Below are 22,816 nucleotides of genomic sequence, written 5' to 3' on the forward strand. Positions count from 1 at the left end.
TAAATGCTTAGAATGATACTACCCATTTCGAAATTTCAAAATAATGGTATATTTGTGAAGACTACAAGGGCTTATAAGAATTAATATTATATTTTGAGATCAGAATTAATTTATTACACAACATTGATTAGAAAACTGGTAAAGTTAGCCACCTGAAACGATGGACAAATATTAATGGTGCTCAAAAACTTTCGCCCAATAAAAGGCACTAACCATAAATAAACAGATGGCCATTGATGGCAAATCATTCGTGCTAAGTCGTTCCATCATTAGGGTCGAACAATCGAAAGGCACATAAAGCATATTTGATGCTCATTGGCAAAGTTGATTACAAACACAATGCCGTGTATTCATGCATCCTTCCTTCTGGTTCTCCACTCAGGACCTGCTCGATAATTAATGAGTTTAGGCCGTGTGTTGGGATGGGGATATGCCTAGAGAGCCCTGTTGCCATCATCATTTGTTTATGCGTCTGTTTGCAGCTGTTATTTTATTCAGGCTCTCGCCTTGAAGATAATTTGCGCACGTGCTTCAGATTCTCAGAATGTATGTATATGTGTGAGTGTGTCCTTGTTCGGACGGAAATAGGAGTTCGGTTGTGTGGGTGTACGTACAAAAGCCACATACGCCTTCTTTTGTCCTGCGATAATTGCAGGCATTTGTCTTGGGTCTAAAACCAAATATAGACCAAATTACTGATGCGAATTCCTAACTGGCGCCACGGCAACGGGCCAATTAAAAATTTATGTTCTCTGAGTGCCAAAAAGGTGTAATAACAAATCAAGAATGACGTAAAGCGAAGCTCAGTAAATTAATTTTTCAGACCACTTGCAGCTTTGTGTTGAACATAAAATTAATTGGTATTTTTGAGAGCATTTAAGAAGTAATGGCAGAGAAAAAAGTAAATGCCGAAGAAGTTACTAAAATGAAATTTTTAAAAATAAATTTAATTAGTCTTTAATAATACAATACGATTTCTGACCGCCTGAAAAGGTAAATCAAATCTTAATCCGATGGAAACCTGAAACAGGATTAATTTATTTCATTTCAGAGAGCATTTCAATTAGGAAAAGAAAGAGTGATCTGATATTTCGTATCGCCACTACTCAGTTAAATTTGTAGTCATCTGAGAGCCAAAAGATTAAGCCAACTTCTTATAAGTGGCGCAACTAAAACAACAAATTAATGAAAACTAAGTTGAACATTCCCAAGTTACCAAAGTTTTCGCCCTTTCTGTCTCGCTCTCTTTCCCTCTCTCTCTTTCTCTCTCTCGCTTCTGTTGGCCTCGTTTTTCGAGGTTGGAATACAGCAGACGCCTTGGCAGCCGCCCATTTCCACCATTTTCCCAGACCGAAATTGATGAAAACGAAATTGATGTTGACTCCTGGGTGAAATGAAGGGGGAGGGAAAAGTGGGTGGGGGAGGAAAGGAAGGATGTCGATGTCGATGCGGTTAGCGCTGCCTTTTTGGCCAAATAACGGCGACAGGCAAACGGAATGGGGAAAGCTTTTAGCAGATACTTTACGCAAATCCCATGGGAAAACATTGGCCCACTTTTTCGGCACAGTGCTGCGGCCCCCCATCATTAAAAGTTAAAAAGGATTTTCAACGGATTTACGAATTTCAAGCTGAGCCCGAAAGACAAACAAAGCCATCAATTTACATATGCGAGCAGGTCAGAGCTGCTGGATGTTCACAGTTCTGAATTCTCAATTCTCAGTTCTGAATTCTGAATTCGGAATTCTATATTCCGAGCTCCCAGACTGCCAAGAAATCTAAATTGAAGGAAGACAATTTAAGATGCAGCCATCGTTTGCTTTTGGCTCGAGCAGGGTGTTTATTTCTTGTTGTTTCTTTTTTTAAGGGTGGTGAAGGGTGGTCTAGGGTGGTCTAGGGTGGTCTAGGGTGTCCTAGGGTGGTGCAGGGTTTTCCAGGGTGATGCAGGGTGGCTTGGGGCCACAGAAACAAAGCCGAGCCAAGACTGTCAAGTAGTCGTCGTCCCGCATCCACTTGGAGCAGTCCCAGCCCCTCGTCCCCATCGCCTTCCCCATTCTCATCCTCAACCATTTCCACTCTAAGTCATCGTAGTCGCAAGGACCTTGAGCTCTGCCTTCCTTCGCCTTTCGCCTTTCGCCATTCGCCTTTTGCCTTTGTTGTGCTAAACTTGTGGATTAGCCAAATGCAGGCAGGGCATGCCACGGCATGCAGGCAGGACTCATTCCGGTAAGCCATCCCTTCAGTCAGCCAGCCATCCAGTCAGCCAGCCAACCAGCCACGCCCCCTTCTATAAGAACGCCCACTTAAACCTAAACATTTCGCCTTGTTGAGTTTTTATGAGCTGCTCATGTTGGCGTTTCACTTTTCTCGCATTCTTACCCGCTCTTTTATTTTCCTGCACCTGATGTTCAGCTTATTTTTACCTGTCCCCAAAGAAAGAATCCCAGTTGCTTCTTAAAGACCTTATTTCAATGGGAGAATGTAAGGGAGATGGGGAGCTTCTTAATGACCGAAATTGTGCGTTATCATTATCTGGATGAGGGGATGGTAGTAAATAAAGCACTCGCTGGGTGTTTATTTAGGGATATTTATATGGGTTATACAGTTGAATATATGATTCCCTACTTTTAAATTTAAAGATGGGTCTATATTGGTTTGTAAATTATATTTAATTCATCATAACGATTCAGAAGAGCACTTCAAATTCAGTAATATCAAAACTACACTTCAGAAAATGAAAGTTTGAAGAATTCGCTTGTAAATGAATGGCCCATTTCACCTGTCCGGTGAGTTAATTAAAGTGTCTACTGGCATTCAATACATTCCGATTGCTTCGAGGAAAGCTGATCTCGGGAGGCAATCGTTCGTTCGTTCGTTCCCATTCCCGTCCTCCAATTGAATGCATTTAATTAAAATACATTTGGACACGGCTCATGGGATTCCCCGGCCCGACTGTCCACTAATGAGGCCATTCGACGAGGACCTAACATTCCGTTTCCATTCGATTGCACAACATTGCCCCCAAAGGGGCGGGAGGCCAGGCCACGCCCCCCCCCACTTTCCCCCACGGCCAAGAATCAAAATCACTTGAATGCAATAGGCTGGAATAATTTGAGAGGGGGGTGGATGGAGGATAGAGGATGGAGGAGGTGACCCCTGACCCAAGGAGGCGTTACTCAATGGGGCGTTAATGAAATAATTAACGCATAAATACAATTTGCTGGTCAGAGTTCAAGGAAACAAGTGGCGGACAGAAAACCGCTCAAAAGGGCCAGCAAATTTACCACAACTTCTACAAAGCCATCAATTTGCTAGCCCACTAACCATGCCCCACCAACCACCACCCACCACCCACTCCCCACCCCTTTTACCTCCTCCCCCCTTTTTAAGGGGGCAGCGAAGCATGCAATTTGCTGCCTTATTTATGGGACCCAAGATGGTCGCGCTGGCCTGGCCAAGAAGCATCCGACGGAAGCATGAGCAGAACTTTTGCAAAATAAAAGTTTTCCGCCATTTGATTTGTTGGTCATTCCTTGTTGGTTCCCCCAGCTTGGCCCCCCAAAAAAAAAAAAGAATCTATTGAGCCACCGCCAGGCGAACCAGTTAAAGGCATTAGCCGGAGATCGGGCGAAGGGCGGAGTTACGCCCTCTAAAAACCTAGAAGTCACATCCACATCCACATCCACTGACAATACAATTCAGCAACTGTTTGGCTTGCACATCCTGCTGCGCTTTTGTTTGTCGAGCAGCGAAAATTTACAATTTCTGGCGGGTCGGCACAGGATGTTCGCCGTTGGCCAGGATGCGCCAGAAATGGCTTCACTTCCTCTCGCGATCCCGTTCTCTTTTTACGGCCAAAAGCGGGAATTTAAGGCCGCCTTTAAGGGGCACGGACTTATCCTTATTTTTTTTTCCTGGCTCTGTCCGCCCTTGGATTCACGTTTGATGTGATGTGATTGCTTGGGATTGTTTGGGCGGCTCTAAAAATACACGGACCCAGCTTCCCAGGTCCGCAGCTACCCGTTTCACTTGTCAGGAGCAGAGATACACAGCCAGCAAACCACTCCTTTGGCGGCTTTTTGCCCGTTCAGGTCTTTTGTGGCAATGCACGGACAGAAAACATAACTTTTCGTTAAGGAAATTTCGGATTAAGTTGTCAAATTTGTAATAGGTTTATACTTGTAGCGCTAGAAAATATATTATTTGTTGTGTATTTTATTACTTTCAAAACAGAAGTATATTCTATATACTTTATATATGTAAACTTATACTAATATATACTTTATATTTTGTAAAAAATATTTCTTTTTTATATTTTCAATACAACTTCTAGTTTATGTCACTTTATCCTTTTTTATTTCATGATTAAAATGGCTTCTGTTTTTCTATTTGTCGTCACAATACCTATTATTTTTATTATCATTATTGTTATTATTATTTTTGATATCTTTGAGTAGTTCTTTTCTCCCAGTGCACAAACAAACCGTTTGCATGGGCTGGATTGCCAGAGAGAGCATATAATAAAGCGTATTATGACTGCCACTGTCCGAGTCCGTTTGCAAGTCCCGGGCACTTTGTGCTGACTTCACAACAAGAAGGGGGGGAAGCAGGGGGGAAGGGAAGGCAGATGGCTCCGGATTAGAACGGCCGTCCCGGGCCATCTCCGGCATAAAGTTTCACGACGTTAAGTGGATGATTATTTGCGATTACACGACGGCCACCAAAAGCAGGCACACGGATGTATAGGATATACGCATACGTTTGCGGATACATATACATCTACTGATGCGGATACGGATGCGGATACGGATGCGGATGCGAGTGCGAATGCGGGTACATCCTTGATGCGAAGGACACTCGCCAGGACACACATGGCTGGCCCTGCTGGCAGTTTAATGAAGGTCCTTCGGCTTTTACTGCCCGCTGACCGCCATTTGATTTTCCTTCGCCGCCTCGGGCGATGATTATGTGTTAATGGCCATCGCACGCGTGTTTTTTTTATATCGATTGCCAAATTGGCTGCTAACAATTGATGTATGGTGGCAATTACAAAGCATACATTACTCATCCAGTTCGCCCAGTCCGCTCGAAAGTTTCCTCATAAATGCGACTCGTAAATCTTTGTCGATGCTCACAATAGTTTCGTCCATGGAGCAATGCACCCCTTTTCCACTCATGTTCCCCATGTTGTATTTTTTAAGGGGGTTCCAAGGGAGGGGGTTCTAAGGGAGGGGTACATTCGAAAGCCATAAACATGGACCGCCATTGTCCCATGGATGCGCAACTCTGGCTCTGGATGCGGCTACAACTGGCAGCAAAGGATGTGGGCAGGGATCAATGTGGATGGCGGATGGCGGATGCAGAGGCACAAATCGCTGTTGTCCCAGTTTCGGTAAGTACAGTCCAGTCGAATTGCATGTGGTTAGCTGCTTTTATTGCAAACATTCACAAAAACTTTAAATGTGTGGGAAGCTTCAAGAATTCTTGGGATATTCAAGCATTTTGTCCAGATTTATTGAGTTAAAAAAATATACATTTTATAAAATTATCTATTTAACTTTAAAGAGGATCAAATGGAAACATATTTTTCTTTTATTTTTAAAGCAAAATACTTAAAGCTCCGAATTTAATATTAAAAATCGATAAATTACTTATGGCACCCGCAGTGCTTGCGATGAAAAACAGAATCCACTTAATTTTAATTTACACCCGAAATTCGGATAAATCATGGCCATGTCATGCATAAATTTACGATGAACAATGGAAAGAAAGCGGATGTTCCGCCGCCTCCTTCTCTCCAGTTCCCTCGTCGAAGGGAAAATGAAGGATACAGTGTGAAGGAGAGAAAAGCCTGACAAAAGAAATCGCTCCAATTAACGAACACAAGCCGAACTCACTTTACTATGTACATATTCGTACGTAGATTAAATCGAATAGACCTGTTTAATCAGGTTCTCAGGTTCGCTTGCCAATTTCTATGCTTTGCCTTCGCTTCGATTTTCTTTTCTGGATTGCCATCCCGTCTCTTTTCCCCCACCGCTTTCCCTCCATAAAAAGGAAATGTAATCTTCCTCTTCCCTGGGCGTCGTTTGTCTGCCTCGGCGACGCTTCAATTTAAGAAATTAATGCGAATTTCGTTTTTTTTTTTACGGCCTGCCAGCGGGCGCGGCCAATAAATCCACGCCTCACATACCCCTCGGCGCTCGGCGTTCGGTGCTCGGAAAATGTGGAGATAGACCAGGAGCATGGCAGATGACCTGGCTCCGGAGCAGCCCCGCCCAAATTTGGCCAAACCCCGGGCTGCGGCCTCCAGGGCCACGACAGCGGATGCCTCGCAAAAAATTCGGGGAAAAAAGCAACGCTGAAAGGAAGTTTCAGAAAGCGGCGAGTCGAGCATTTGATGCGCTATGAATTAATAATTCATGAAACATATAAATTTAAAAGGATCTAAGAGGGATCAATTCACATAAATAGCACCTTAAGAAATATGTGGCCAACAGGTCGTATGAGTAATTTTTGACAAGAAATGATTTTGCATACATGTCGTATGAGTAATATTGACAAAAAATATTAGTTTGGATTTAATTAATTATTGAAATTAAATTAATATATACAATTTATTATTTTTTTTTACTTTGAGTAAACACACTTTAAGTGCCACCTAAAATATATTTCTTCAAAATTCATAGCCATTCACATTTAATCAAGAATTATTGTCAAATATATTTCGTAATTCATTCATAAGGGAATTTTATTTGCGAACAAATGCCCCCGTTTATGTGTACAGCTTAAACAGGCATCGTGGAATTCTACTTTTCATGCAGGTCCTTTTATTGCCGTGCCAGGCATTGTTGTTGCTCTTTAATTGCGGACGCCAGGACACGGGCAGAGTCGGCGTTTTTACGGCCTTTTGTGCGGATCCCGGAGGGACGAAAGACAGAGGTCCTGCCACGAAAAGAAGAGGGGAAGCGGGGGGCGGGGAGGCAACAGGAGCCCCGGCAACGAGCAGTGGCTATAAAGCAGACAAAACACCACGCAGACGATGGTCGGGAATTGGGAATCGGGGGCGTGATGCAGTCAGTGCCTCCCGCGGCACAAATCAGTGGGTGGCACGTGTTCGGGGAGTACGAAAGTTTTTCAATTAGTCGGCCAGAGAGGGAAAATGACGGGGGAAAAAGAAAAGGAAAGGAGGCGCCTACTCCAAAAACCCTCGGCAGGCTTCATTAGAGTTGTTTGCCGGGTGATTTGGGAAAGGTTTCCATGTGGACGCTGCCTCCGATTAGGCAGTCAAGTAGCGTTATACTCTTGTTGTTCCTTAATTAACAAGAAATCTCTGGGATAAAAAGAGCGGGGGGCAAGTTGCTGTTTTACTTGATATCCCTTTTGGGGGTATTACCGCCGAATCCAATAATATTATGCCAATAAAGTTGCCGGGATAATTGACAAAAGCGGAAATTGACTTTGCATTTCTTCAGCTAATTTCCGCCCAATCTGTCACTTAACTCCTGGACAATAAATGTTTGGGAGCGGTCTGGCTTTTCATTGGTTCTGGCATCCCGCTGATAGCAAGTATTTTCATCAACCAAGGGTTGGATTTGCCGAGACCCTCGCCTCCGGAATTTATTTGCAAATATTTGGGGAATGTTACGTATACGGAAAATTAACATAATTACCGCCTGCAACCCTTTTTTCAGGATGGGGCTGTGCAGGTAGTCAAGGCAACGCCTCCAGGACGATGAGCCCTCCGCCAGAAAGCCCCAAAAATACGGCATCGTAATAATTTCTTTGCATTTGCGTTTTACGAGGAGCCAGAGATACAGAAAGACAGAGTTGGTGTGGCTTTAGCAGCCCACCCGTCCAATTTCCCCACGCGCAACGCATAAATTTACTTGTTAAACAACCCACCGAGCCACCCACCTTGGGCGGCCCATTGGCGTGAGTTTTGAGTGGTTGGGGGGTTGGGTGTTGGGGTGGCTGGGGTTTTTTAGGAGGGGTTACCAGACCCGAGCCCCTGGGCTCAACCGCAACCCAGCTGCTGCTCATCAAAGTTGCATGGGTTGGGAGGCGGGCGAACCGCTGGCGAAAGTAAAACCAAACAAAGCATGCCAAAAATTATCTCGGTCACTTTTCAAATACACGTTCTGAACAACCTCCCCCAAATTTCCTTTTTAAGGGGCTCAGTGTTTGGAATGGAAGTTTGTGCACTGAAAAGAATACAATCAAATGAAAGGGCTTTAAAAGTAATATGGTACTCTGAATTGTATTTCTCAATTCCTTAATATACATTTTAAAAAGTTATCTCGATGCACTTAAAAATATAGTTAATTCGTCTCAAAATTGTAGTGCTGGATATTTTTTACGGTGCCTTGGAATTCCTGGTCCAACGCTCCCACCACAGATCCGCTTTTGTTCCCTGCCGTTAGTTCAGAGTTCAGACCTCCGATTTTTCCATTCATGGGGTCAACGGTTCCGTCTCGCGACTCCGCTTCGTCGCTTTTCCGACCCACTTTCAAGTTTTAAGTATATGTATACAGTGTTGTAGAACCCATACTAAAGCACACACCCCGTCCCCCAGCAGGACAAGTTGACAACACTGTTTACCTAATGTACCGTTAAGCTGCGCACTTGATGCCGTTATCTTTGCGCTCTTTGTCCCTTTTCCGTCAGCATGGAAATTATTTTCTTAATTTGAGGGCAACAACGGAAAGTTTGGCGCTGACTTTAAAGAGCTTTACAATGTTTTCACAGTCGCCCCTTGTAACTTAGTCTTGCATAAAGTGAAGCTCTCTTAACCTATTTAAAATCATTGTTATCCCAGAAGTATAGATTTAAACCAAAGTGAGATTAAAATAATAAATCTAAACGTAATTTTTTAGAACGTGAGTGAGCGGGGTTTATTTTTAACTAATTGTAAAACTTTCTTATTCTAATTTCAAACAACGAAAATAAATCCGGATATACAAAGAGGTAATCCTTAAACTATAAGAGGCTTAAAAGTTTAAAGCTTGCTTTAAATTTGGGTTTGAATTTCTTTAAACTTGGTAGGAAAATGAAAACGGAAAACGCTAGTTACGTTAAAGTATACTATTTATATTTACATTGTAAACTCAAATTCCCCGCTGCACCAATTTTGGTATTATTGAATTTCGACCGTGGAACATGTATGCCAGCATCGATTTTAAACTGTTGACTGGACGAACTTTGGCAGTTCGTAAAAGTTTTTTCATTTGCCGGGGCAAACAGCAATAACACCAGAGCCGTAATGGCAATGAGCATGAAAATCATAATAATAACCGAGGGAAACAAAAGCGAAAAAGTTATAAACTTTGTTACTGCTGTTTATGATGTCCTGGGGCTTATTTAATCGATAATGCCGAATGATGTCCTGGGCACATAAGGCGCAGAAACCAGTAAGCAGCTCCAGTTTCAGTTACCTGAGGAATATCCAAGTGTGGTGGGTTCGGGGGTTGTGGGTTGGGGGTTGGGGTTGCATGGCCTTGAAAGGGGCGAGGGAAGTGGCTGCTAAGGGACAGTAAAGGATTTCATTGCCGTCACTGAGCTCGGCAAGGTGAAATTGCCGAGCGTGGCGAAAGGCCGACTGGGAAAACCTTCGCCAGCTTCACACGCATGCCACGCCTAATGCACCGCCCACAACCACAACCCCTTTTTGCAGGTTAAGGTCATCAGCGGCAGCAGTAGAAGCAGCAGCAAGAGAAGCAGCAGCAGCAGTAGCAGTAGCAGCTGCAGCAACGTTTGCCGCAATTTTATGCTGCAGACATCTGCATTAACAATGGCAATGAAATGCAGGCAGGGCCGGGCGAAGCGGCCTCCTTCTTTCCGTCCGTGACGTTTAGCCGTAAACGGATTTATAGCAGCTGTAACGGCTGCCGTGCTGCAGATTCCGCCTTGAAAGTGGGCGGCATTTCAAGGCCGCTCTCCTGGCACTCGTTTATGTTGCCATTATTTTTAATCCGACGTATTCGGAGGGCATGTGGAGAATTAGCGCAAGAGGCATTTGCCTTAAATGCCGCGAATTTGTGTGCCACTAAAGAAGAAACTACTAAAAAATGCTGGCACAAAGGCATTTCTTTTCGGCATGAAGCACTACTTGAGTGGTGCTCGAGAAAAACATTGACTATGGCTGGAATTCTTAGTCAGTGTCAGCAAAGATGAAGGTCAATAGCAGCGGCAATCTATCCGAATCGGCAGATATGCAAATTCAAGTTCGCGCCAAATAAATTATTCAAAAAGCTGATGCTGGTTTTGGTGCACTTATTTGCGATTCTTTGAATCGCACTTTGATTTGGTTGCCAATAAAGTGTATTATTTAATATATAAGACACAGATATACACATGCCTATGCCTTGAGCTAACTAAAAAAATATATTTTTTCTTTTCATTGAAACACCACAAACAACAATCAGTAAATTTTTTTATAAACCTCATTATTATTTTTAAAAAATTTAAAATTCCCGCCCATTTAATTCAGTTTTTTTTATTGGAGCCTGACGCGGCTAATTAAAGGTGGTCCGTTCGCTTACGTTGGATTTTGTCTTCGCTAGGTTGGGAGGTTTAATCCGCTAGGAGGGTGTATCTGCTAACTTAAAAAACTACTCGATTCTTGTCGATATGATATCGATGTTTCATCAACTTCGGCTCATCCCTAATCTTCCGTCCTTTTCTTTCTTTCTTTTTCCATCAACATGGCTGATCAGGTAGGATTTCGCTACGGCGTGCTAACTAAATGAAATAGGCGTAAAAAACGGCGGACAAATAACCAACACACGATGACGGAGGCCGTATAAGTGAGCTGTAGGTGAACGCGACGCCGGAGAAGCGATGGGCCACCTAGGAGTGAACCATCTAGAGCAGCCTCACCCTAACCCCACTTTAGCGCATGGTGTCTCCAGTAGTGAACCAAATTGTATGTTGCAGCAAACCGAGCGCTCGTTCCGCAAACAACACGCGGTGGTCGTTGTGCGCCGCAAGAGCCCTAACTTAAAGAAGAAACCCCGTTTCTACCGCCAAATCGGCCTGGGCTTTCGGGCTCCGGCGGAGGTAAGAGGTTCCGAGCAAACCACGACTAATGTTGCGCCCCTTTGTTTCCGTTTCATTTCCTGCACGCTGAATGCTTGATCCAAAATCAAAACGACTTCCCGCACACACCCCGTACACGAACATTCCGAAATGATCCCGAACTAACCAGAACGAGCGCGCCTTCCAAAAACAATTCGGTGTCAACCTAAACCGCAAGGTTAAGCCCGGCATCACCAAGAAGAAGCTGCTGCGCCGCTCCCGCGATGTGGGACTGGGCTTCAAGACCCCCCGTGAGGTGATGCCAGGATATAAATCCCCTTTGGAATTCCTAGAGTTTCCCAGCTAATACTTTTGTTTACCCTCAAATCCACAGGCCATCGATGGCACCTACATCGACAAGAAGTGCCCCTGGACCGGTGATGTGAGGATCCGTGGACGCATCCTGACCGGTGTTGTCCGCAAGGCCAAGATGCAGCGTACCATTGTCATCCGGCGCGACTACCTGCACTTTGTGCGCAAATACAGTCGTTTCGAGAAGCGTCACCGCAACATGAGCGTTCACTGCTCTCCAGTTTTCAGGTAAAAATCATAATACAAGATGAGTCTTGAATCAGATTTTACATCTTTATGGTTGTCATTTAACACTATAAATTGTAAAGTCTGACCTTAAACCCTACAATCTGATGATAAAATCATGACGGTCTTCATAAAACAAATTGCTGAAAGAACTTGACTCTTTTTACTAAATGTAAAAATACTGAAATTAAAACTAAAACCCCAGCTTTTTTATTCTGTTGTAACATCCTTCTAACTTATGTTTATTCTTTTCTTGCAGGGATGTTGAGCACGGCGATATTGTCACCATTGGCGAGTGCCGTCCTCTGTCCAAAACTGTGCGCTTCAACGTCCTGAAAGTGAGCAAGGGTCAGGGAGCCAAGAAGAGCTTCAAGAAGTACTAAGACGGACAACTACCATTCGGGCGATAATATTTGTAGCAGTTATTCTTTTTGAATAAACAAAAAAAAAAACAGTAACTTTATCAATTGGTTTTTCACAGTCTTCTTTTTACAGCATTTCAGAAAGCGAGCGTAAGCAACTCCTCTAAAAGGTGTGTACAAGAATATTTTATGAAATTTTATTAAAATCTGCATTCTGATGATAAAATCATGACGGTCTTCATAAAACAAATTGCTGAAGAACCTTGACTCTTCTCACAAAATGTGAGAATACTGAAATTTATCAATAGAATTGTTGATAGACCCGAAATTAACAACTCCCTTCTAATAATAATTTTTCTTTTTGCAGAGATCAAGACGACGAAACTGATCAAGGGACTTCAATAAATTGTATTTATTCAATAATTTAAATGATTACATTAAATAAAACAAATTGAAACTTTAAATTAACTGTTTTTTTCCTTTTGATGTCCAAAACATGGTTTTGACTTTTCAACTTGGGTGTTTGAAACTATGGGATCTAATTATTTAAACTTTGCGGCTAGTTTAAAGTGTTGCGAAGCTTAACAAAGTTCCATTGCCAAAACTTGGTGCAATTTGCCGCACACCAACTGGTAACACTAAAACTGAACAACAAAAACAATCAACGAAAATGGAAACTGGACCAAATGCAGAAATTGGTAAAAATTATAATTTGCACTGTTTCGAGCGATTTGAGTGCATATTTTGCGACCATTGGAGCCAGATAAAATGAGGAACCGGTTGCAGACAAATTATACTAGACACCAATTCTATTTCACCGCTTGCAGAGCTTTTGGAGCGCGTCCTGTTGCGTCTGGGAAATGCGGACTCGGACGAGAAGCTGGGTGCCACAGTGGGCAAGTTCCTGACCCCAGTGATCCTCAAAATGAACTCCCCCCACAATACGGTGCGCAACAAGGCAAGTAAACGGCCAGCCAATGGTCAGCTGTGGGTTTCCTACCCCCTTCAGACATCGTGACTATGCACAATTGGCCGGCTGACTAATGCAGTTTTCGCGTATATGTAGGTCGTTGAAGTGCTCACCCACATTAAGAGACGCCTCTCATCGCGAGGACAGGTCCAGATTCCCGTGGAGGCACTGCTGGATCAGTATGCCGCCAAGGAGAGCAGCACGTTCCTCAAGAACTTCGCCATAATCTTCATCGCCATGGGATTTCCGCGTCTGCCACTCGAGGAGCAGACTGCGCTTGCTAGCAAACTGGTAGGATGCGAGGACAAGCTAGAGAGCTACCAGGACAAGCTTTTTGCCCTGCTGCTGCCCATACTGTCCGACATGAAGATACCCGACGATCCAGCGCAGCGAGCGAAGCTTTTGGATCTGCAAGACAAGCCGGGAATCAGTGTGAACTTCTTGAACTTGCTGCAGGACGTGCTTTTACTGCCGTACGGTATTACCCAGGAACAGGATGTTCCTCCAGGACTCAGTCCCTATAGTTTTAAGCGCATCATCACCAACAATTGGCGGGCAGAGGAGCTGGAGAAAGTCAAGAAGGGTATAGTTCGTTTTCTGTGCGCCAGTGTCTTCAGCGATGTGCAGATCTTCGTGCCCCTAGTCGTTGCCTCGGCTGACACCCGCTTTAGCGTGGCCACACCAGCGATCGCGGAGTTGAGCAAGCTCTGTACCATGCTGGACTTCAGTAATCCAGCGGTGACCGCCCCCTTGTACACTCTGTTCGCCGGCAATCAGAACAAGTTGATTGACCGCCAAACACGACCATGCTGCGCTCGAGTGCGTCAAAAGCTGCTGCAGTACCTAATCAAGTGTCGCGGCAAGAGCATTAACGTAAGCAAGGGCCTACAGGTGATCTTCGATGGCTTGTTCGGAACAAACACCAACCAAAAGTGCAAAGTGCTGGCGCTGCAGTTTGTGGAACTGGTTCTCAGGGAGTAGGTTTATTTGCTATACATTATATAGTTTTACCTAATTACCAAATCCTCCTCTTTCAGTGGTCCACGCGAGTTGGTCTCTAAGGTATCTAAGGTTATACTCACTGGCATCACCAAAGTCATTGGTCGCGACTCCACCGAACCGAATGATGTGCAGAATGCGGCATATTCTGCTCTGGCTCAACATGCGCGCAGTTTCCCGCAGGACGTAAGCCAGGATCTGAAGCTGGTCCTAGGATACTTCAATAACCTGGCAAGCTGTGCGCCGGAATTGCATTCCTCTATCAGGGAAGCATTAGTTTCCATGGCTCCGGCATTCGCCTGGAAGACAAAGGAGAAGAGCGATGCAATGGAGGTAGATGAGGATACCGATCCCTCCACCGTAAAGTTGGACGGCCAACAGCATCTACTGTTGGCCATGCTGCTGGACAATGCCGAGTCCAAGATACAGATCGTGCAGAACGTGACCAGTGTGTTCTTGACCAGCTGTTACCCGGAGTATTATGCACCAGCCAGATACCTGTTGCTACTCATCGCAGGCGAGCGGTAAGTTGATGTAAGGGGAATCATTTTTTTACTTTACTATAATATGCTTTGTTTCCCTCAGCAATTCTCTGCGAGAGAATGTGACCACTTTTTTGTATGGAACCTCAAAAAAGGATCACGTAAACTACAATATGCTCTCCTCCATTGAGCAGGCAGAAAACCGCATAAACAGCGAATCTATTAGCGACTTCAATCACCTGTCCCTAGAACAGCGACGAGTGGTGCTGCCCAGCTTTCAGGTGATGATGGCGCACGTTCACGAGATGGCCAACAAACGACTGAAAAAGAGCACTTCCTGCGTGGTAGTTGGACGCACCAAACTACCCTACAGTCTGGAGGTCTACGAGGAGCTGCTTGATTATCTACGCCTGTGCCTCTGGTATTCGGCTGGTGTTGTGGCGGCTCCCGGCGACGAGAAGTACACCAACGAGTTGCGCAAGTACATCACTCTGCATTACGAGGAAGCGGAGGACAACGCTCTGCATCAGTATGTGCAGTTTGTTCAGCGAAGTGTGGAGGCCAAGAGAAGTATGTGAGCAGCAAGTTTTCATTGAAATCCAATTGAAATTTTTTCGATTTCTAGGTGACTCCAATCTTGTCTGCCTTTATGACCTTCTGAACGCGGCTCCGGAATTGTTTGCTGCAAAGCAACTTCATCTGCTGGAGCCTCTTGGCAACACTTTGAAAGATGTCTCCGAGAGTATGCGCATCAACGTGGCCCAAGTCTACGCTATTCTGTGGGCTTTCGGTCTAACCGACGAAAAGTTCGACGAGGAAGTGGGTGACTGCTTGAACAGCCTTACACAAAAGACATTGGAGCACAAGCATGGCTGGCTTCTGGTGGTGGGCCACACATTCAATCGGAAGATTGTTATGCTCAAGCAGGCAAACAAATCCAAAGACTTTGCCGCCTGGCCGCAGTTTGTTAATGCGGTGAAGATAATCTGTAAGTTACGTCACTAGCTTTGGGAAAATTTGAAATACTTACGATATTTTCTTATTAGCAAAAACCCTCTGTGAGTCGCAATGGCTTCTTGTGTCGGCGGCCGTAAAATGCATCTCCATGATCGGCAAGACGGTGGAGATTCCAAATGTCCCAGTGGAGATTCAAGTCCCTACCAACGATGGAGACGACGACGAGGAAATGACGGAATACACGAGCATTGATTCTTCCACCAAGCTGGTTATCTTTGGAGTTGTCTTTCAATTGTTACGCAGCTCCTCGGCGCGTCAAAAGATACGTGAGGAGTCAGCCAGATGTCTGGGATACTTGGCCATCGGCGATGGTGAGCACTTCACCAAGCGCAACCTGGATAAGTTTCTTACCCTGGCCAAGGTGCAAAAGGATGCTGCTCTGAACATAGCGATTTCGGAAGCTATTGTAAACACCCTCTGTGGCTATGATGTTAACAAGGGGCAACCGGATGAGAAGTTTGTCAATAAGCATTGTACTGACGGGGACTTTGAGCAGTTCTTAAACTCGCTAATACGCCTTGTCACCGAACCCAATCCTCACTCCCGCCAGGCAATTTCAGTATGGCTTCTAGCCGTGGTGAAGCATTGCAGCAAACGTCCGGCTGTGTTGGCCAAAAAAGAGCTGTTGCAGTTTGCATTTACCGAACTTCTTTCGGACGATAGCGGTAGGTTAACAAACAACTTATTCAATCTGTTTCGTGAGAAAAAATGTTTGCTTGTTTATCTCCTCTAGAATTTGTGCAGGATGTGGCTTCACGCGGCTTGGGACTCGTCTACTCTCTGTCGGATTCCGGCAGCCAAACCGATTTGGCCAATTCGCTTTTGGATCAGCTCATTGGTGGAAAGCGTAAAGTAAATCAGGTGTCCGCGGATACTGAACTCTTTGCGGAGGGAATGCTCGGCAAGACGCCCACGGGAGGCAACATCACAACCTATAAGGAGCTTTGCTCCCTGGCTTCAGATCTCAATCAGCCGGACATGATCTACCAGTTCATGCAACTTGCCAATCACAATGCTACTTGGACTAGCAAACTGGGGGCTGCCTTTGGATTGAAAACCCTTTCCGCTGAGTCCAGGCAAAAGATGCAGCCCTACCTGGGCAGGATTATACCCCGTCTGTATCGCTACAAGTACGATCCTACGCCCAAGATCCAAAACTCGATGATCTCGATTTGGGACACAATTGTGAGCGACTCGAAAGAAGTGACTGAACGCTATTACTGGGAAATTATGCGTGAGCTGTTGGACAATCTCACCTATAAGGAGTGGCGTGTGCGCATTGCCTGCTGCCTGGCAGTCAGGGATCTTCTAAAGCGGCCGAACGGGCTGAAGCTGCGCTCTGAGGAGCTGGGCCGCCGTGTTCCCGCACCCAACAGCATGGAGGTCGACGAGGTGCCTGAGCCGGAGCTGAAAGAGCTGTGGGTGCAGTTATTCCGTGTGATGGACGACATTCATGAAGGCACGAGGGTCACGGCCCACGGAACTGCCTCCTTCCTGGGCAAGCTGTGCGTTATCGCCTCGTCCTCGGATCATGGGAAATCAGGAACAGCAGTGGCATCCTCGACTCTTCCTTTTCTTCTGGAAACCGGAGTGGGTCACAAGGTGGCCGAGATCCGCAAAGTGAGCATCAAAACCATCTCGGACATGATTGACTCCTCGGGGGAGCTCATTGCTCCGCATCTCGTCACCCTGATTCCCTGTCTGCTGCGCGCCACTGGCGAGTTGGAGAATACAAAGCTCTCCTACGTTTCCACTCGCTTGGGGGCGGACAACGAGGCCCAGGAGGCGGTGGATACGCTTCGGGCGGAGGCTGCCAAGTCACACCACACAATGGAAACCATTGGCAAGTGCGTGCGCTACATCGACTATCCAGTGCTGGAGAAGATGACCCCCGAAGTGCTGGAGCTGATGAAGTCTAGTGTGAATCTCGGAACAAAAATTGGTTGTGCTCATTTTGTGTGTCTGGTATGTTTATCGGTCATTACATTTTAATAATCTTTACTTTATGTATTGACTGCATTTCAGATAAGCATCCGTTTGGGCAAGGAGATGACCCCGGTGGTAGGCAAGTACATTCGCGCCTGCTTTGTGGGCATCAAGGATCGCAATGCCACCGTGCGCAAGTACAACGCCAGTGCAATTGGACACCTTTTGGGCTTGGCCAAGGAGCAATCGATTAAGAGCCTGTTTGCCAAGCTGGACGAGCTGTATGCTGAGCAGCCTGGTAACCGCTCCATTGCCCTGACCATTCAGTCTATTAACAAGCGTCACCACGAACTGCTCAAGGACTACATGGACAGCATGATTCCGCTGATCTTCTTTGCCATGCATGAAGAGGTCAGCGAGGAAACCAGGGCAAATGTTGAGCTGTGGAAGGATTTGTGGAACGATGTCAGCCCAGGGGATGCGGGCATCCGACTCAATCTGAATGTGATTATTCCCAAACTGGAGACGTCTCTTACCGATGCGAGTTGGTCACGAAAGGCTCAGGCAGCGAATGCCATCCAGACCATCGCCACTCGACTAAGCAGCTCTTTAGATGAACCCGATCGGATCAAACTCATTAAGCTGCTGCTCTGCGGCTTGCAAGGCCGAACTTTTGAGGGCAAGGAGCGTCTGCTGCAAGCGTTGGCCGGACTCACCAAAGGATTAGATCGAAGCCACCAAATCTGCTCCAGCATCATCGATGCGGCCATGAGGGAGGCGAGGAAGCGGGAACCCGTTTATCGCACCATGGCCCTCGCATCTCTGGGCGAAATCCTCGATCAACTGGAGGCTGACCGCTTTGAGGAGGTGTACAACATGAGCTGGAACCTTCTGGAGAAGAAAGAGCTGCGCAAGGAGTCCGACGACGAGGATGAGCCTAGCACCAGCCAGGAGCTGAGTGCCGACGAGCGCAACAAGAGGGCTCAAACACTAAACCGACTGAAGGAGGTGGTCTGGGAGACATTGGGCAAGTCGTGGCCACGTCACTCCATCGAGACGCAGCATCGCTACCAGCTCTTCTTCGCCGAGAACTGCACCAGCATTCTGGCGGAGAGTACTCGCCCGGTGCAGGTCAGTCTGTTGGCAGCCCTCACCAAGTACATCGAAAGGTTGCACGTCTTCGATGAGTCAGCTCAGCTGCCCGACCTGCCGCAAATAAACCAGGAGAAGAAGATCAAGACGGAGGCGCCGGCGCCGCAAACCCGCGAAGCCATCGTGGAGAAGATCTGCAAGGATGTTCTGGCTGCAGTGGCTCTGGCCGCCGGAGTTCCTCACACTGGCCTCAAAAAGGAGGCCCTCAACATCGTTCTCATGCTGATCAAGCGCTTGAGTGGAGCCACTAACCAACAGCCGCTGCAGCTGATCAAGGAGAGCTTTGAATCGAATTTGGAAAAGTTCCAGCGTGATTCGGCGCCGGAAATCCGCTGTCGCATTAAGGACATCGAGGAAAAGCTGACCAAGTTTAGCTCGGGGAATTGAGTTGCAGAGAAGTAAGAATTTCAGTTGCATGTGGCCAAAAATCCTGATTGGGGTAGACCTTAGATAAGGGGTAAGAAAGGAAATAAAACATCTATCTTTGGCTGAAATTAATATATATTATTAAATGGAGTTTTATTTTGTACTGTAATTAACGTGGGTAACTGAGGAACCATATAAGAGTTTATTAACTAAAATACTTCGCATTTTAAGCCTACCGAACTTTCGTTTCTTTGAGCTACAAGAAGCTAGGAACCATGGTCTTTGATTTTTCACAGCCTAAGGTTTTTTGAATACTTCAATCTATATTCAATCCCTGCAGAATTTAAGGTATATCTCATCCTGCGACTCCAGCATAAAGGACTTGGGGTTGAAACGAATCTGTGCAACTGTTTGCTTGCAAACTTCAACCCTGAATAATTTTAAAATATGAGCAATGCCCAATTTCAGCTGGAGGACACCCAGACGACTGCCAATGCAGCCATGAGGACCGGCTCCAAATGGAATATAGGTCATTGGGAGGATGTCCTTTGTCCGCTCCGGACTAAATCTCTCGGGATCAAAGCGGTCGGGCTCGGGCCAGTACTGAAATTAAGATAAATGTTAGGTGGACTTTGACATGATAACCATTTCTTCTACCTTTGCATCGCGATGCAGACCAAGTATGGATATGTAGGCTGGCATACCCGGGGGCACCACAAAGTCCACATACGGCTGGAGGGAGATTCCCTCGGGCTCTTCACTAGTGCACTCTCGATTGACAAATGCCGCAGCCGGATAGAGACGCAGTGCCTCCAAACACACCATTTTGAGGTAGGGCAAGGCAATGAGGGTGTCATAGCTTAAGGTGGAAGTGGAGCCAAAAGCTTCCTTAAGTTCTTTCCTCAATCTTTCCTGGATTTCTGGTGCCTTTGCCAACTCGTAGAGAGTGAACCCCATGAGTGCCGAAGAGGTCTCAAATCCGGCCAACAGAATAATTCCCGCTTGGGAGACTATGAAATCCGGATGCTGAGAGTAATGGTTTGCGGAGCGACTGCGCTGGAAGCTCTGCAGCTGAGTGACGAGATCCCCTTTTTGGGGCTTTTGATGATGTTCTCCGACCAAATTCCTCATATAGTCCGCATATTCCTTGCTGAAAACTTTGGGTCGCAGCAGGCTTCCCCATTTTGGTAGGAAGAAAACGATCATAAAGTCCAGAACCTTGCGGGGATTGGTGTTAAATAATTCCTTGGTTTTCTTCAGCAGCTGAGAATTTCCTTGTCGCAATCCGCCCACATCCAGACTGTAGAAGAGATTTCCGGTCACGTCGGTGGTGTACAACTGGCACATTTTGCTCAATGGGATGACCCTCTCGGAACGACCACTGAGCTTCCGGTTGATGTGGTCTTCCAGGTCGATAACCACCTTCAGCATCAGCGGGTACATAACATCCCGCATGCGACCGCTGGTGAAAAGCCGCGACATGCTCTGTCGATTCTCTTTCCAGTGATGGTACTTGGCTAACGGCAGAGTAAGTGCTCCCATGGGGTCGCCTTCGTCCGCCGACTCATAACGGTTAAGGAAGCCATTGAAGTTCTTGATCAGCACCTGGCGTATCAGCTCAGGATCTCGGACCATCAGAGCAGGTGTTTGGAAGACAAAGAAGCCCACGATCTTGGCTTGATCACAACTCGGATCTGCGTAGAGGCGTCGAAACAGATCGCCAAACGAAATTCGCAGGAACAGTAGCTGCCCGAGATTGCCCATTGGCGACCAGGATGAAGCGGGCAGGAAAGGAATCCCTCGCCTCTTGAAAAAGTCATATTTGTGACTCAACCATAGTTTTATGGTCAAAATAGTAAGCAGCAGTAAGAGCAGCAGCATGTTGGGACTATAAATACAAAAGATTGAAATACGTTATATAAATTTTTATATAAACAGAAGTAGGTATTCATAATGCATTGCATATTCAAATCCCCTTCCTATTTATACAGAAAATGACCCTCATCAAAACACAAACCCATTTACATATGTTGGAATAGATTTAAAACCAAGTTAGCACCACAAAAATCACCCCATGAACCCCATTTTAGAGTATACGATTACCCACAGCTTTAAGCCAGTTGAGCTGACACTTTTTGGCCCAGTAGCACACTTCAACTAGGAGCGCGAACATGGCACTTGGACTGCTGATCCTGCTCATAATCCTGCTTGTTATCGGCTATGTGGTCCTGCAGGATCACTACTCCTACTGGCGGCGAAAGGGAGTGCATGAAATCAGGCCCAAGTGGATAGTGGGCAACCTGATGGGATGGCTCAACATGCAACGAAGTCCCGCGGAGTTCATAGCCCAACTTTATAATCATCCCGAGGCGGATAACGAACCCTTCGTGGGTATCCATGTGTTCCACAAACCAGCTTTGCTCTTAAGGGATCCGGAACTCGTGAGAAGGATAATGGTCAAGGATTTCGGTGGATTCTCGAATCGGTTCTCGAGCCCCGATCAAAAGGCTGATCCCTTGGGATCCCAGAACATCTTCTTCCTGAAGAATCCCGCCTGGAAGGAGGTCCGTATGAAGCTGACGCCCTTCTTCACTGGCAATCGACTGCGTCAAATGTTCCCGCTGATCGAGGAGGTGGGCGCCAGTTTGGATGCCCATCTTCGCCAGCAGCCACTGCACAACGAGCGGATGCGCTGCTTCGAAGTGGAGACCAAGGAGCTGTGTGCTCTTTTCACCACCGATGTAGTTGCCACCGTGGCCTACGGGGTGAGGGCGAACAGTTTTAAGGATCCAAACGGAGAATTCCGGCGCAATGGACGATCCGTGTTCGAGTTCAGTCTTTTGCGGGCTGCCGGGTTCACTTTGATCTTCTTTCTACCCCACCTGGTGCCTTTCCTCAGGTTCAAGGTGGTTCCGGCGGAGGCTTCCCGCTTCCTGCGCAAGACCATCAACTACGTGATGACGGAGCGGGAGCAATCAGGGGAGAAGCGCAACGATCTGATCGACATCCTTATCGAGTTCCGAAGGAGCACGCAGCAAGCCAAGGCATCTAGCATCCAGGATCAGTTTGTGTTCGAGGGCGACATCCTGGTGGCTCAGGCGGTATTCTTCTTCACCGCCGGCTTCGAGGCCTCCTCCTCCACGATGGCCTTTGCCATGTATGAGCTGGCCAAGAATGCAGATATCCAGCAGCGTTTAAGGGAGGAGATCAGGAATGCCCTGGTGGAGAGTGGCGGTCAGGTGACGCTGAAAATGATCGAGTCGCTGGAGTTGATGCAGATGATCCTGCTGGAGGTGCTGCGTATGTATCCACCACTGTCCTTTTTAGATCGCGAGTGCACTTCTGGAGGGGATTACTCACTAGCTCCGTTCCACGATTTTGTGGTGCCCAAGGGAATGCCGGTGTACATACCCTGCTATGCCCTGCACATGGATCCCCAGGTGAGGTGGCCGAAGTCCTTTTAAAGTTCTGTTTAATGAAGAGGTTCCCTAATGTAGTACTACCCTCAACCGCGGAAGTTTCAGCCGGAGAGATTCTCCGCTGAGAACCGGAAGCTGCATACGCCCTACACCTACATGCCCTTTGGCCTGGGTCCGCATGGATGCATCGGAGAGCGGTTCGGCATGCTCCAGGCAAAGGTGGGTCTGGTGAACTTGCTGCGCAACCACATGGTCACCTCTTCCGACCGCACTCCTCATCGCATCCAGCTGGACCCAAAGTCCATTATTGCCCAATCAAAGGGAGGTATCCATCTGCGATTGGTCCGCGATCCTTTGGGCGTTTAACTCACCTGGAAAATTTTTGAGATTTTTTTTCGGGGGAGCAATGCAGCCTACAAAATTCGAGCGACAACTAAGCCGTTGAGTCGCGTGTTTTGGCATTTAAAATTAAGTTGGTGTCTCATCTTGAAGGCAATTTGATTGACAAATGGC

At 46.4% G+C, this 22,816-nt stretch overlaps 4 protein-coding genes across 5 annotated transcripts; 3 read left to right on the forward strand and 1 right to left on the reverse strand.

The window, feature by feature from the left end:
* The first annotated feature begins 10,821 nt into the window (after positions 1-10,821).
* LOC108086766 (40S ribosomal protein S11) lies at positions 10,822-12,068 on the forward strand. Of its 2 annotated transcripts, XM_017183811.2 has the most exons (4): positions 10,822-11,055; positions 11,204-11,329; positions 11,408-11,613; positions 11,870-12,068. In XM_017183811.2, exons 1-4 carry the CDS (start codon positions 10,837-10,839, stop codon positions 11,991-11,993), a joined length of 675 nt encoding a protein of 224 aa, XP_017039300.1. In that variant the 5' UTR covers positions 10,822-10,836; the 3' UTR covers positions 11,994-12,068. The 2 variants fall into 2 exon arrangements, with proteins under 2 accessions (XP_017039300.1, XP_017039299.1); XM_017183810.2 differs by lacking the exon at positions 11,204-11,329.
* A 548-nt stretch (positions 12,069-12,616) lies between these two features.
* Positions 12,617-19,020, forward strand: LOC108086729 (proteasome-associated protein ECM29 homolog). Its single transcript, XM_017183756.2, has 9 exons — positions 12,617-12,670; positions 12,800-12,930; positions 13,039-13,919; positions 13,980-14,465; positions 14,527-14,993; positions 15,049-15,411; positions 15,470-16,105; positions 16,174-17,405; positions 17,466-19,020. The coding sequence occupies exons 1-9, from the start codon at positions 12,643-12,645 to the stop codon at positions 18,903-18,905; spliced, it is 5,664 nt and encodes a 1,887-aa protein (XP_017039245.1). The 5' UTR covers positions 12,617-12,642; the 3' UTR covers positions 18,906-19,020.
* A 91-nt stretch (positions 19,021-19,111) lies between these two features.
* Positions 19,112-22,709, reverse strand: LOC108086674 (probable cytochrome P450 6t3). Its single transcript, XM_017183667.2, has 3 exons — positions 22,675-22,709; positions 19,542-20,772; positions 19,112-19,487 (listed from the first exon to the last, which is right to left on the reverse strand). The coding sequence occupies exons 2-3, from the start codon at positions 20,763-20,765 to the stop codon at positions 19,212-19,214; spliced, it is 1,500 nt and encodes a 499-aa protein (XP_017039156.1). The 5' UTR covers positions 20,766-20,772; positions 22,675-22,709; the 3' UTR covers positions 19,112-19,211.
* On the forward strand, positions 21,038-22,675 carry LOC108086678 (probable cytochrome P450 6g2; the record flags this gene model as incomplete). Its single annotated transcript, XM_017183671.2, has 2 exons — positions 21,038-22,324; positions 22,382-22,675. Coding segments are annotated over 2 exons (1,575 nt in total), but the record flags the coding sequence as incomplete, so codon positions are not given.
* Positions 22,710-22,816: the final 107 nt, after the last annotated feature.

Source organism: Drosophila ficusphila, unplaced genomic scaffold, assembly GCF_018152265.1.
Source record: "Drosophila ficusphila isolate 14025-0441.05 unplaced genomic scaffold, ASM1815226v1 contig_414, whole genome shotgun sequence".
In the NCBI taxonomy this organism is placed as follows: Eukaryota; Metazoa; Arthropoda; class Insecta; order Diptera; family Drosophilidae; genus Drosophila; species Drosophila ficusphila.

What these genes read in the sequence shown, in the direction of transcription:
- LOC108086766 (XM_017183811.2), top strand. Translation starts at nt 10,837, where the DNA reads ATGGGCCACCTAGGAGTGAACCATCTAGAGCAGCCTCACCCTAACCCC. An exon ending in GCTTTCGGGCTCCGGCGGAG is followed by an intron (nt 11,056 to 11,203) that starts GTAAGAGGTTCC and finishes CGAACTAACCAG; the next exon opens with AACGAGCGCGCCTTCCAAAA. An exon ending in GCTTCAAGACCCCCCGTGAG is followed by an intron (nt 11,330 to 11,407) that starts GTGATGCCAGGA and finishes TCAAATCCACAG; the next exon opens with GCCATCGATGGCACCTACAT.
- LOC108086729 (XM_017183756.2), top strand. Translation starts at nt 12,643, where the DNA reads ATGGAAACTGGACCAAATGCAGAAATTG. An exon ending in ACAATACGGTGCGCAACAAG is followed by an intron (nt 12,931 to 13,038) that starts GCAAGTAAACGG and finishes GCGTATATGTAG; the next exon opens with GTCGTTGAAGTGCTCACCCA. An exon ending in GTGCTCATTTTGTGTGTCTG is followed by an intron (nt 17,406 to 17,465) that starts GTATGTTTATCG and finishes ACTGCATTTCAG; the next exon opens with ATAAGCATCCGTTTGGGCAA.
- LOC108086674 (XM_017183667.2), bottom strand. Translation starts at nt 20,765, where the DNA reads ATGCTGCTGCTCTTACTGCTGCTTACTATTTTGACCATAAAACTATGG. An exon ending in GTCTGCATCGCGATGCAAAG is followed by an intron (nt 19,488 to 19,541) that starts GTAGAAGAAATG and finishes TCTTAATTTCAG; the next exon opens with TACTGGCCCGAGCCCGACCG.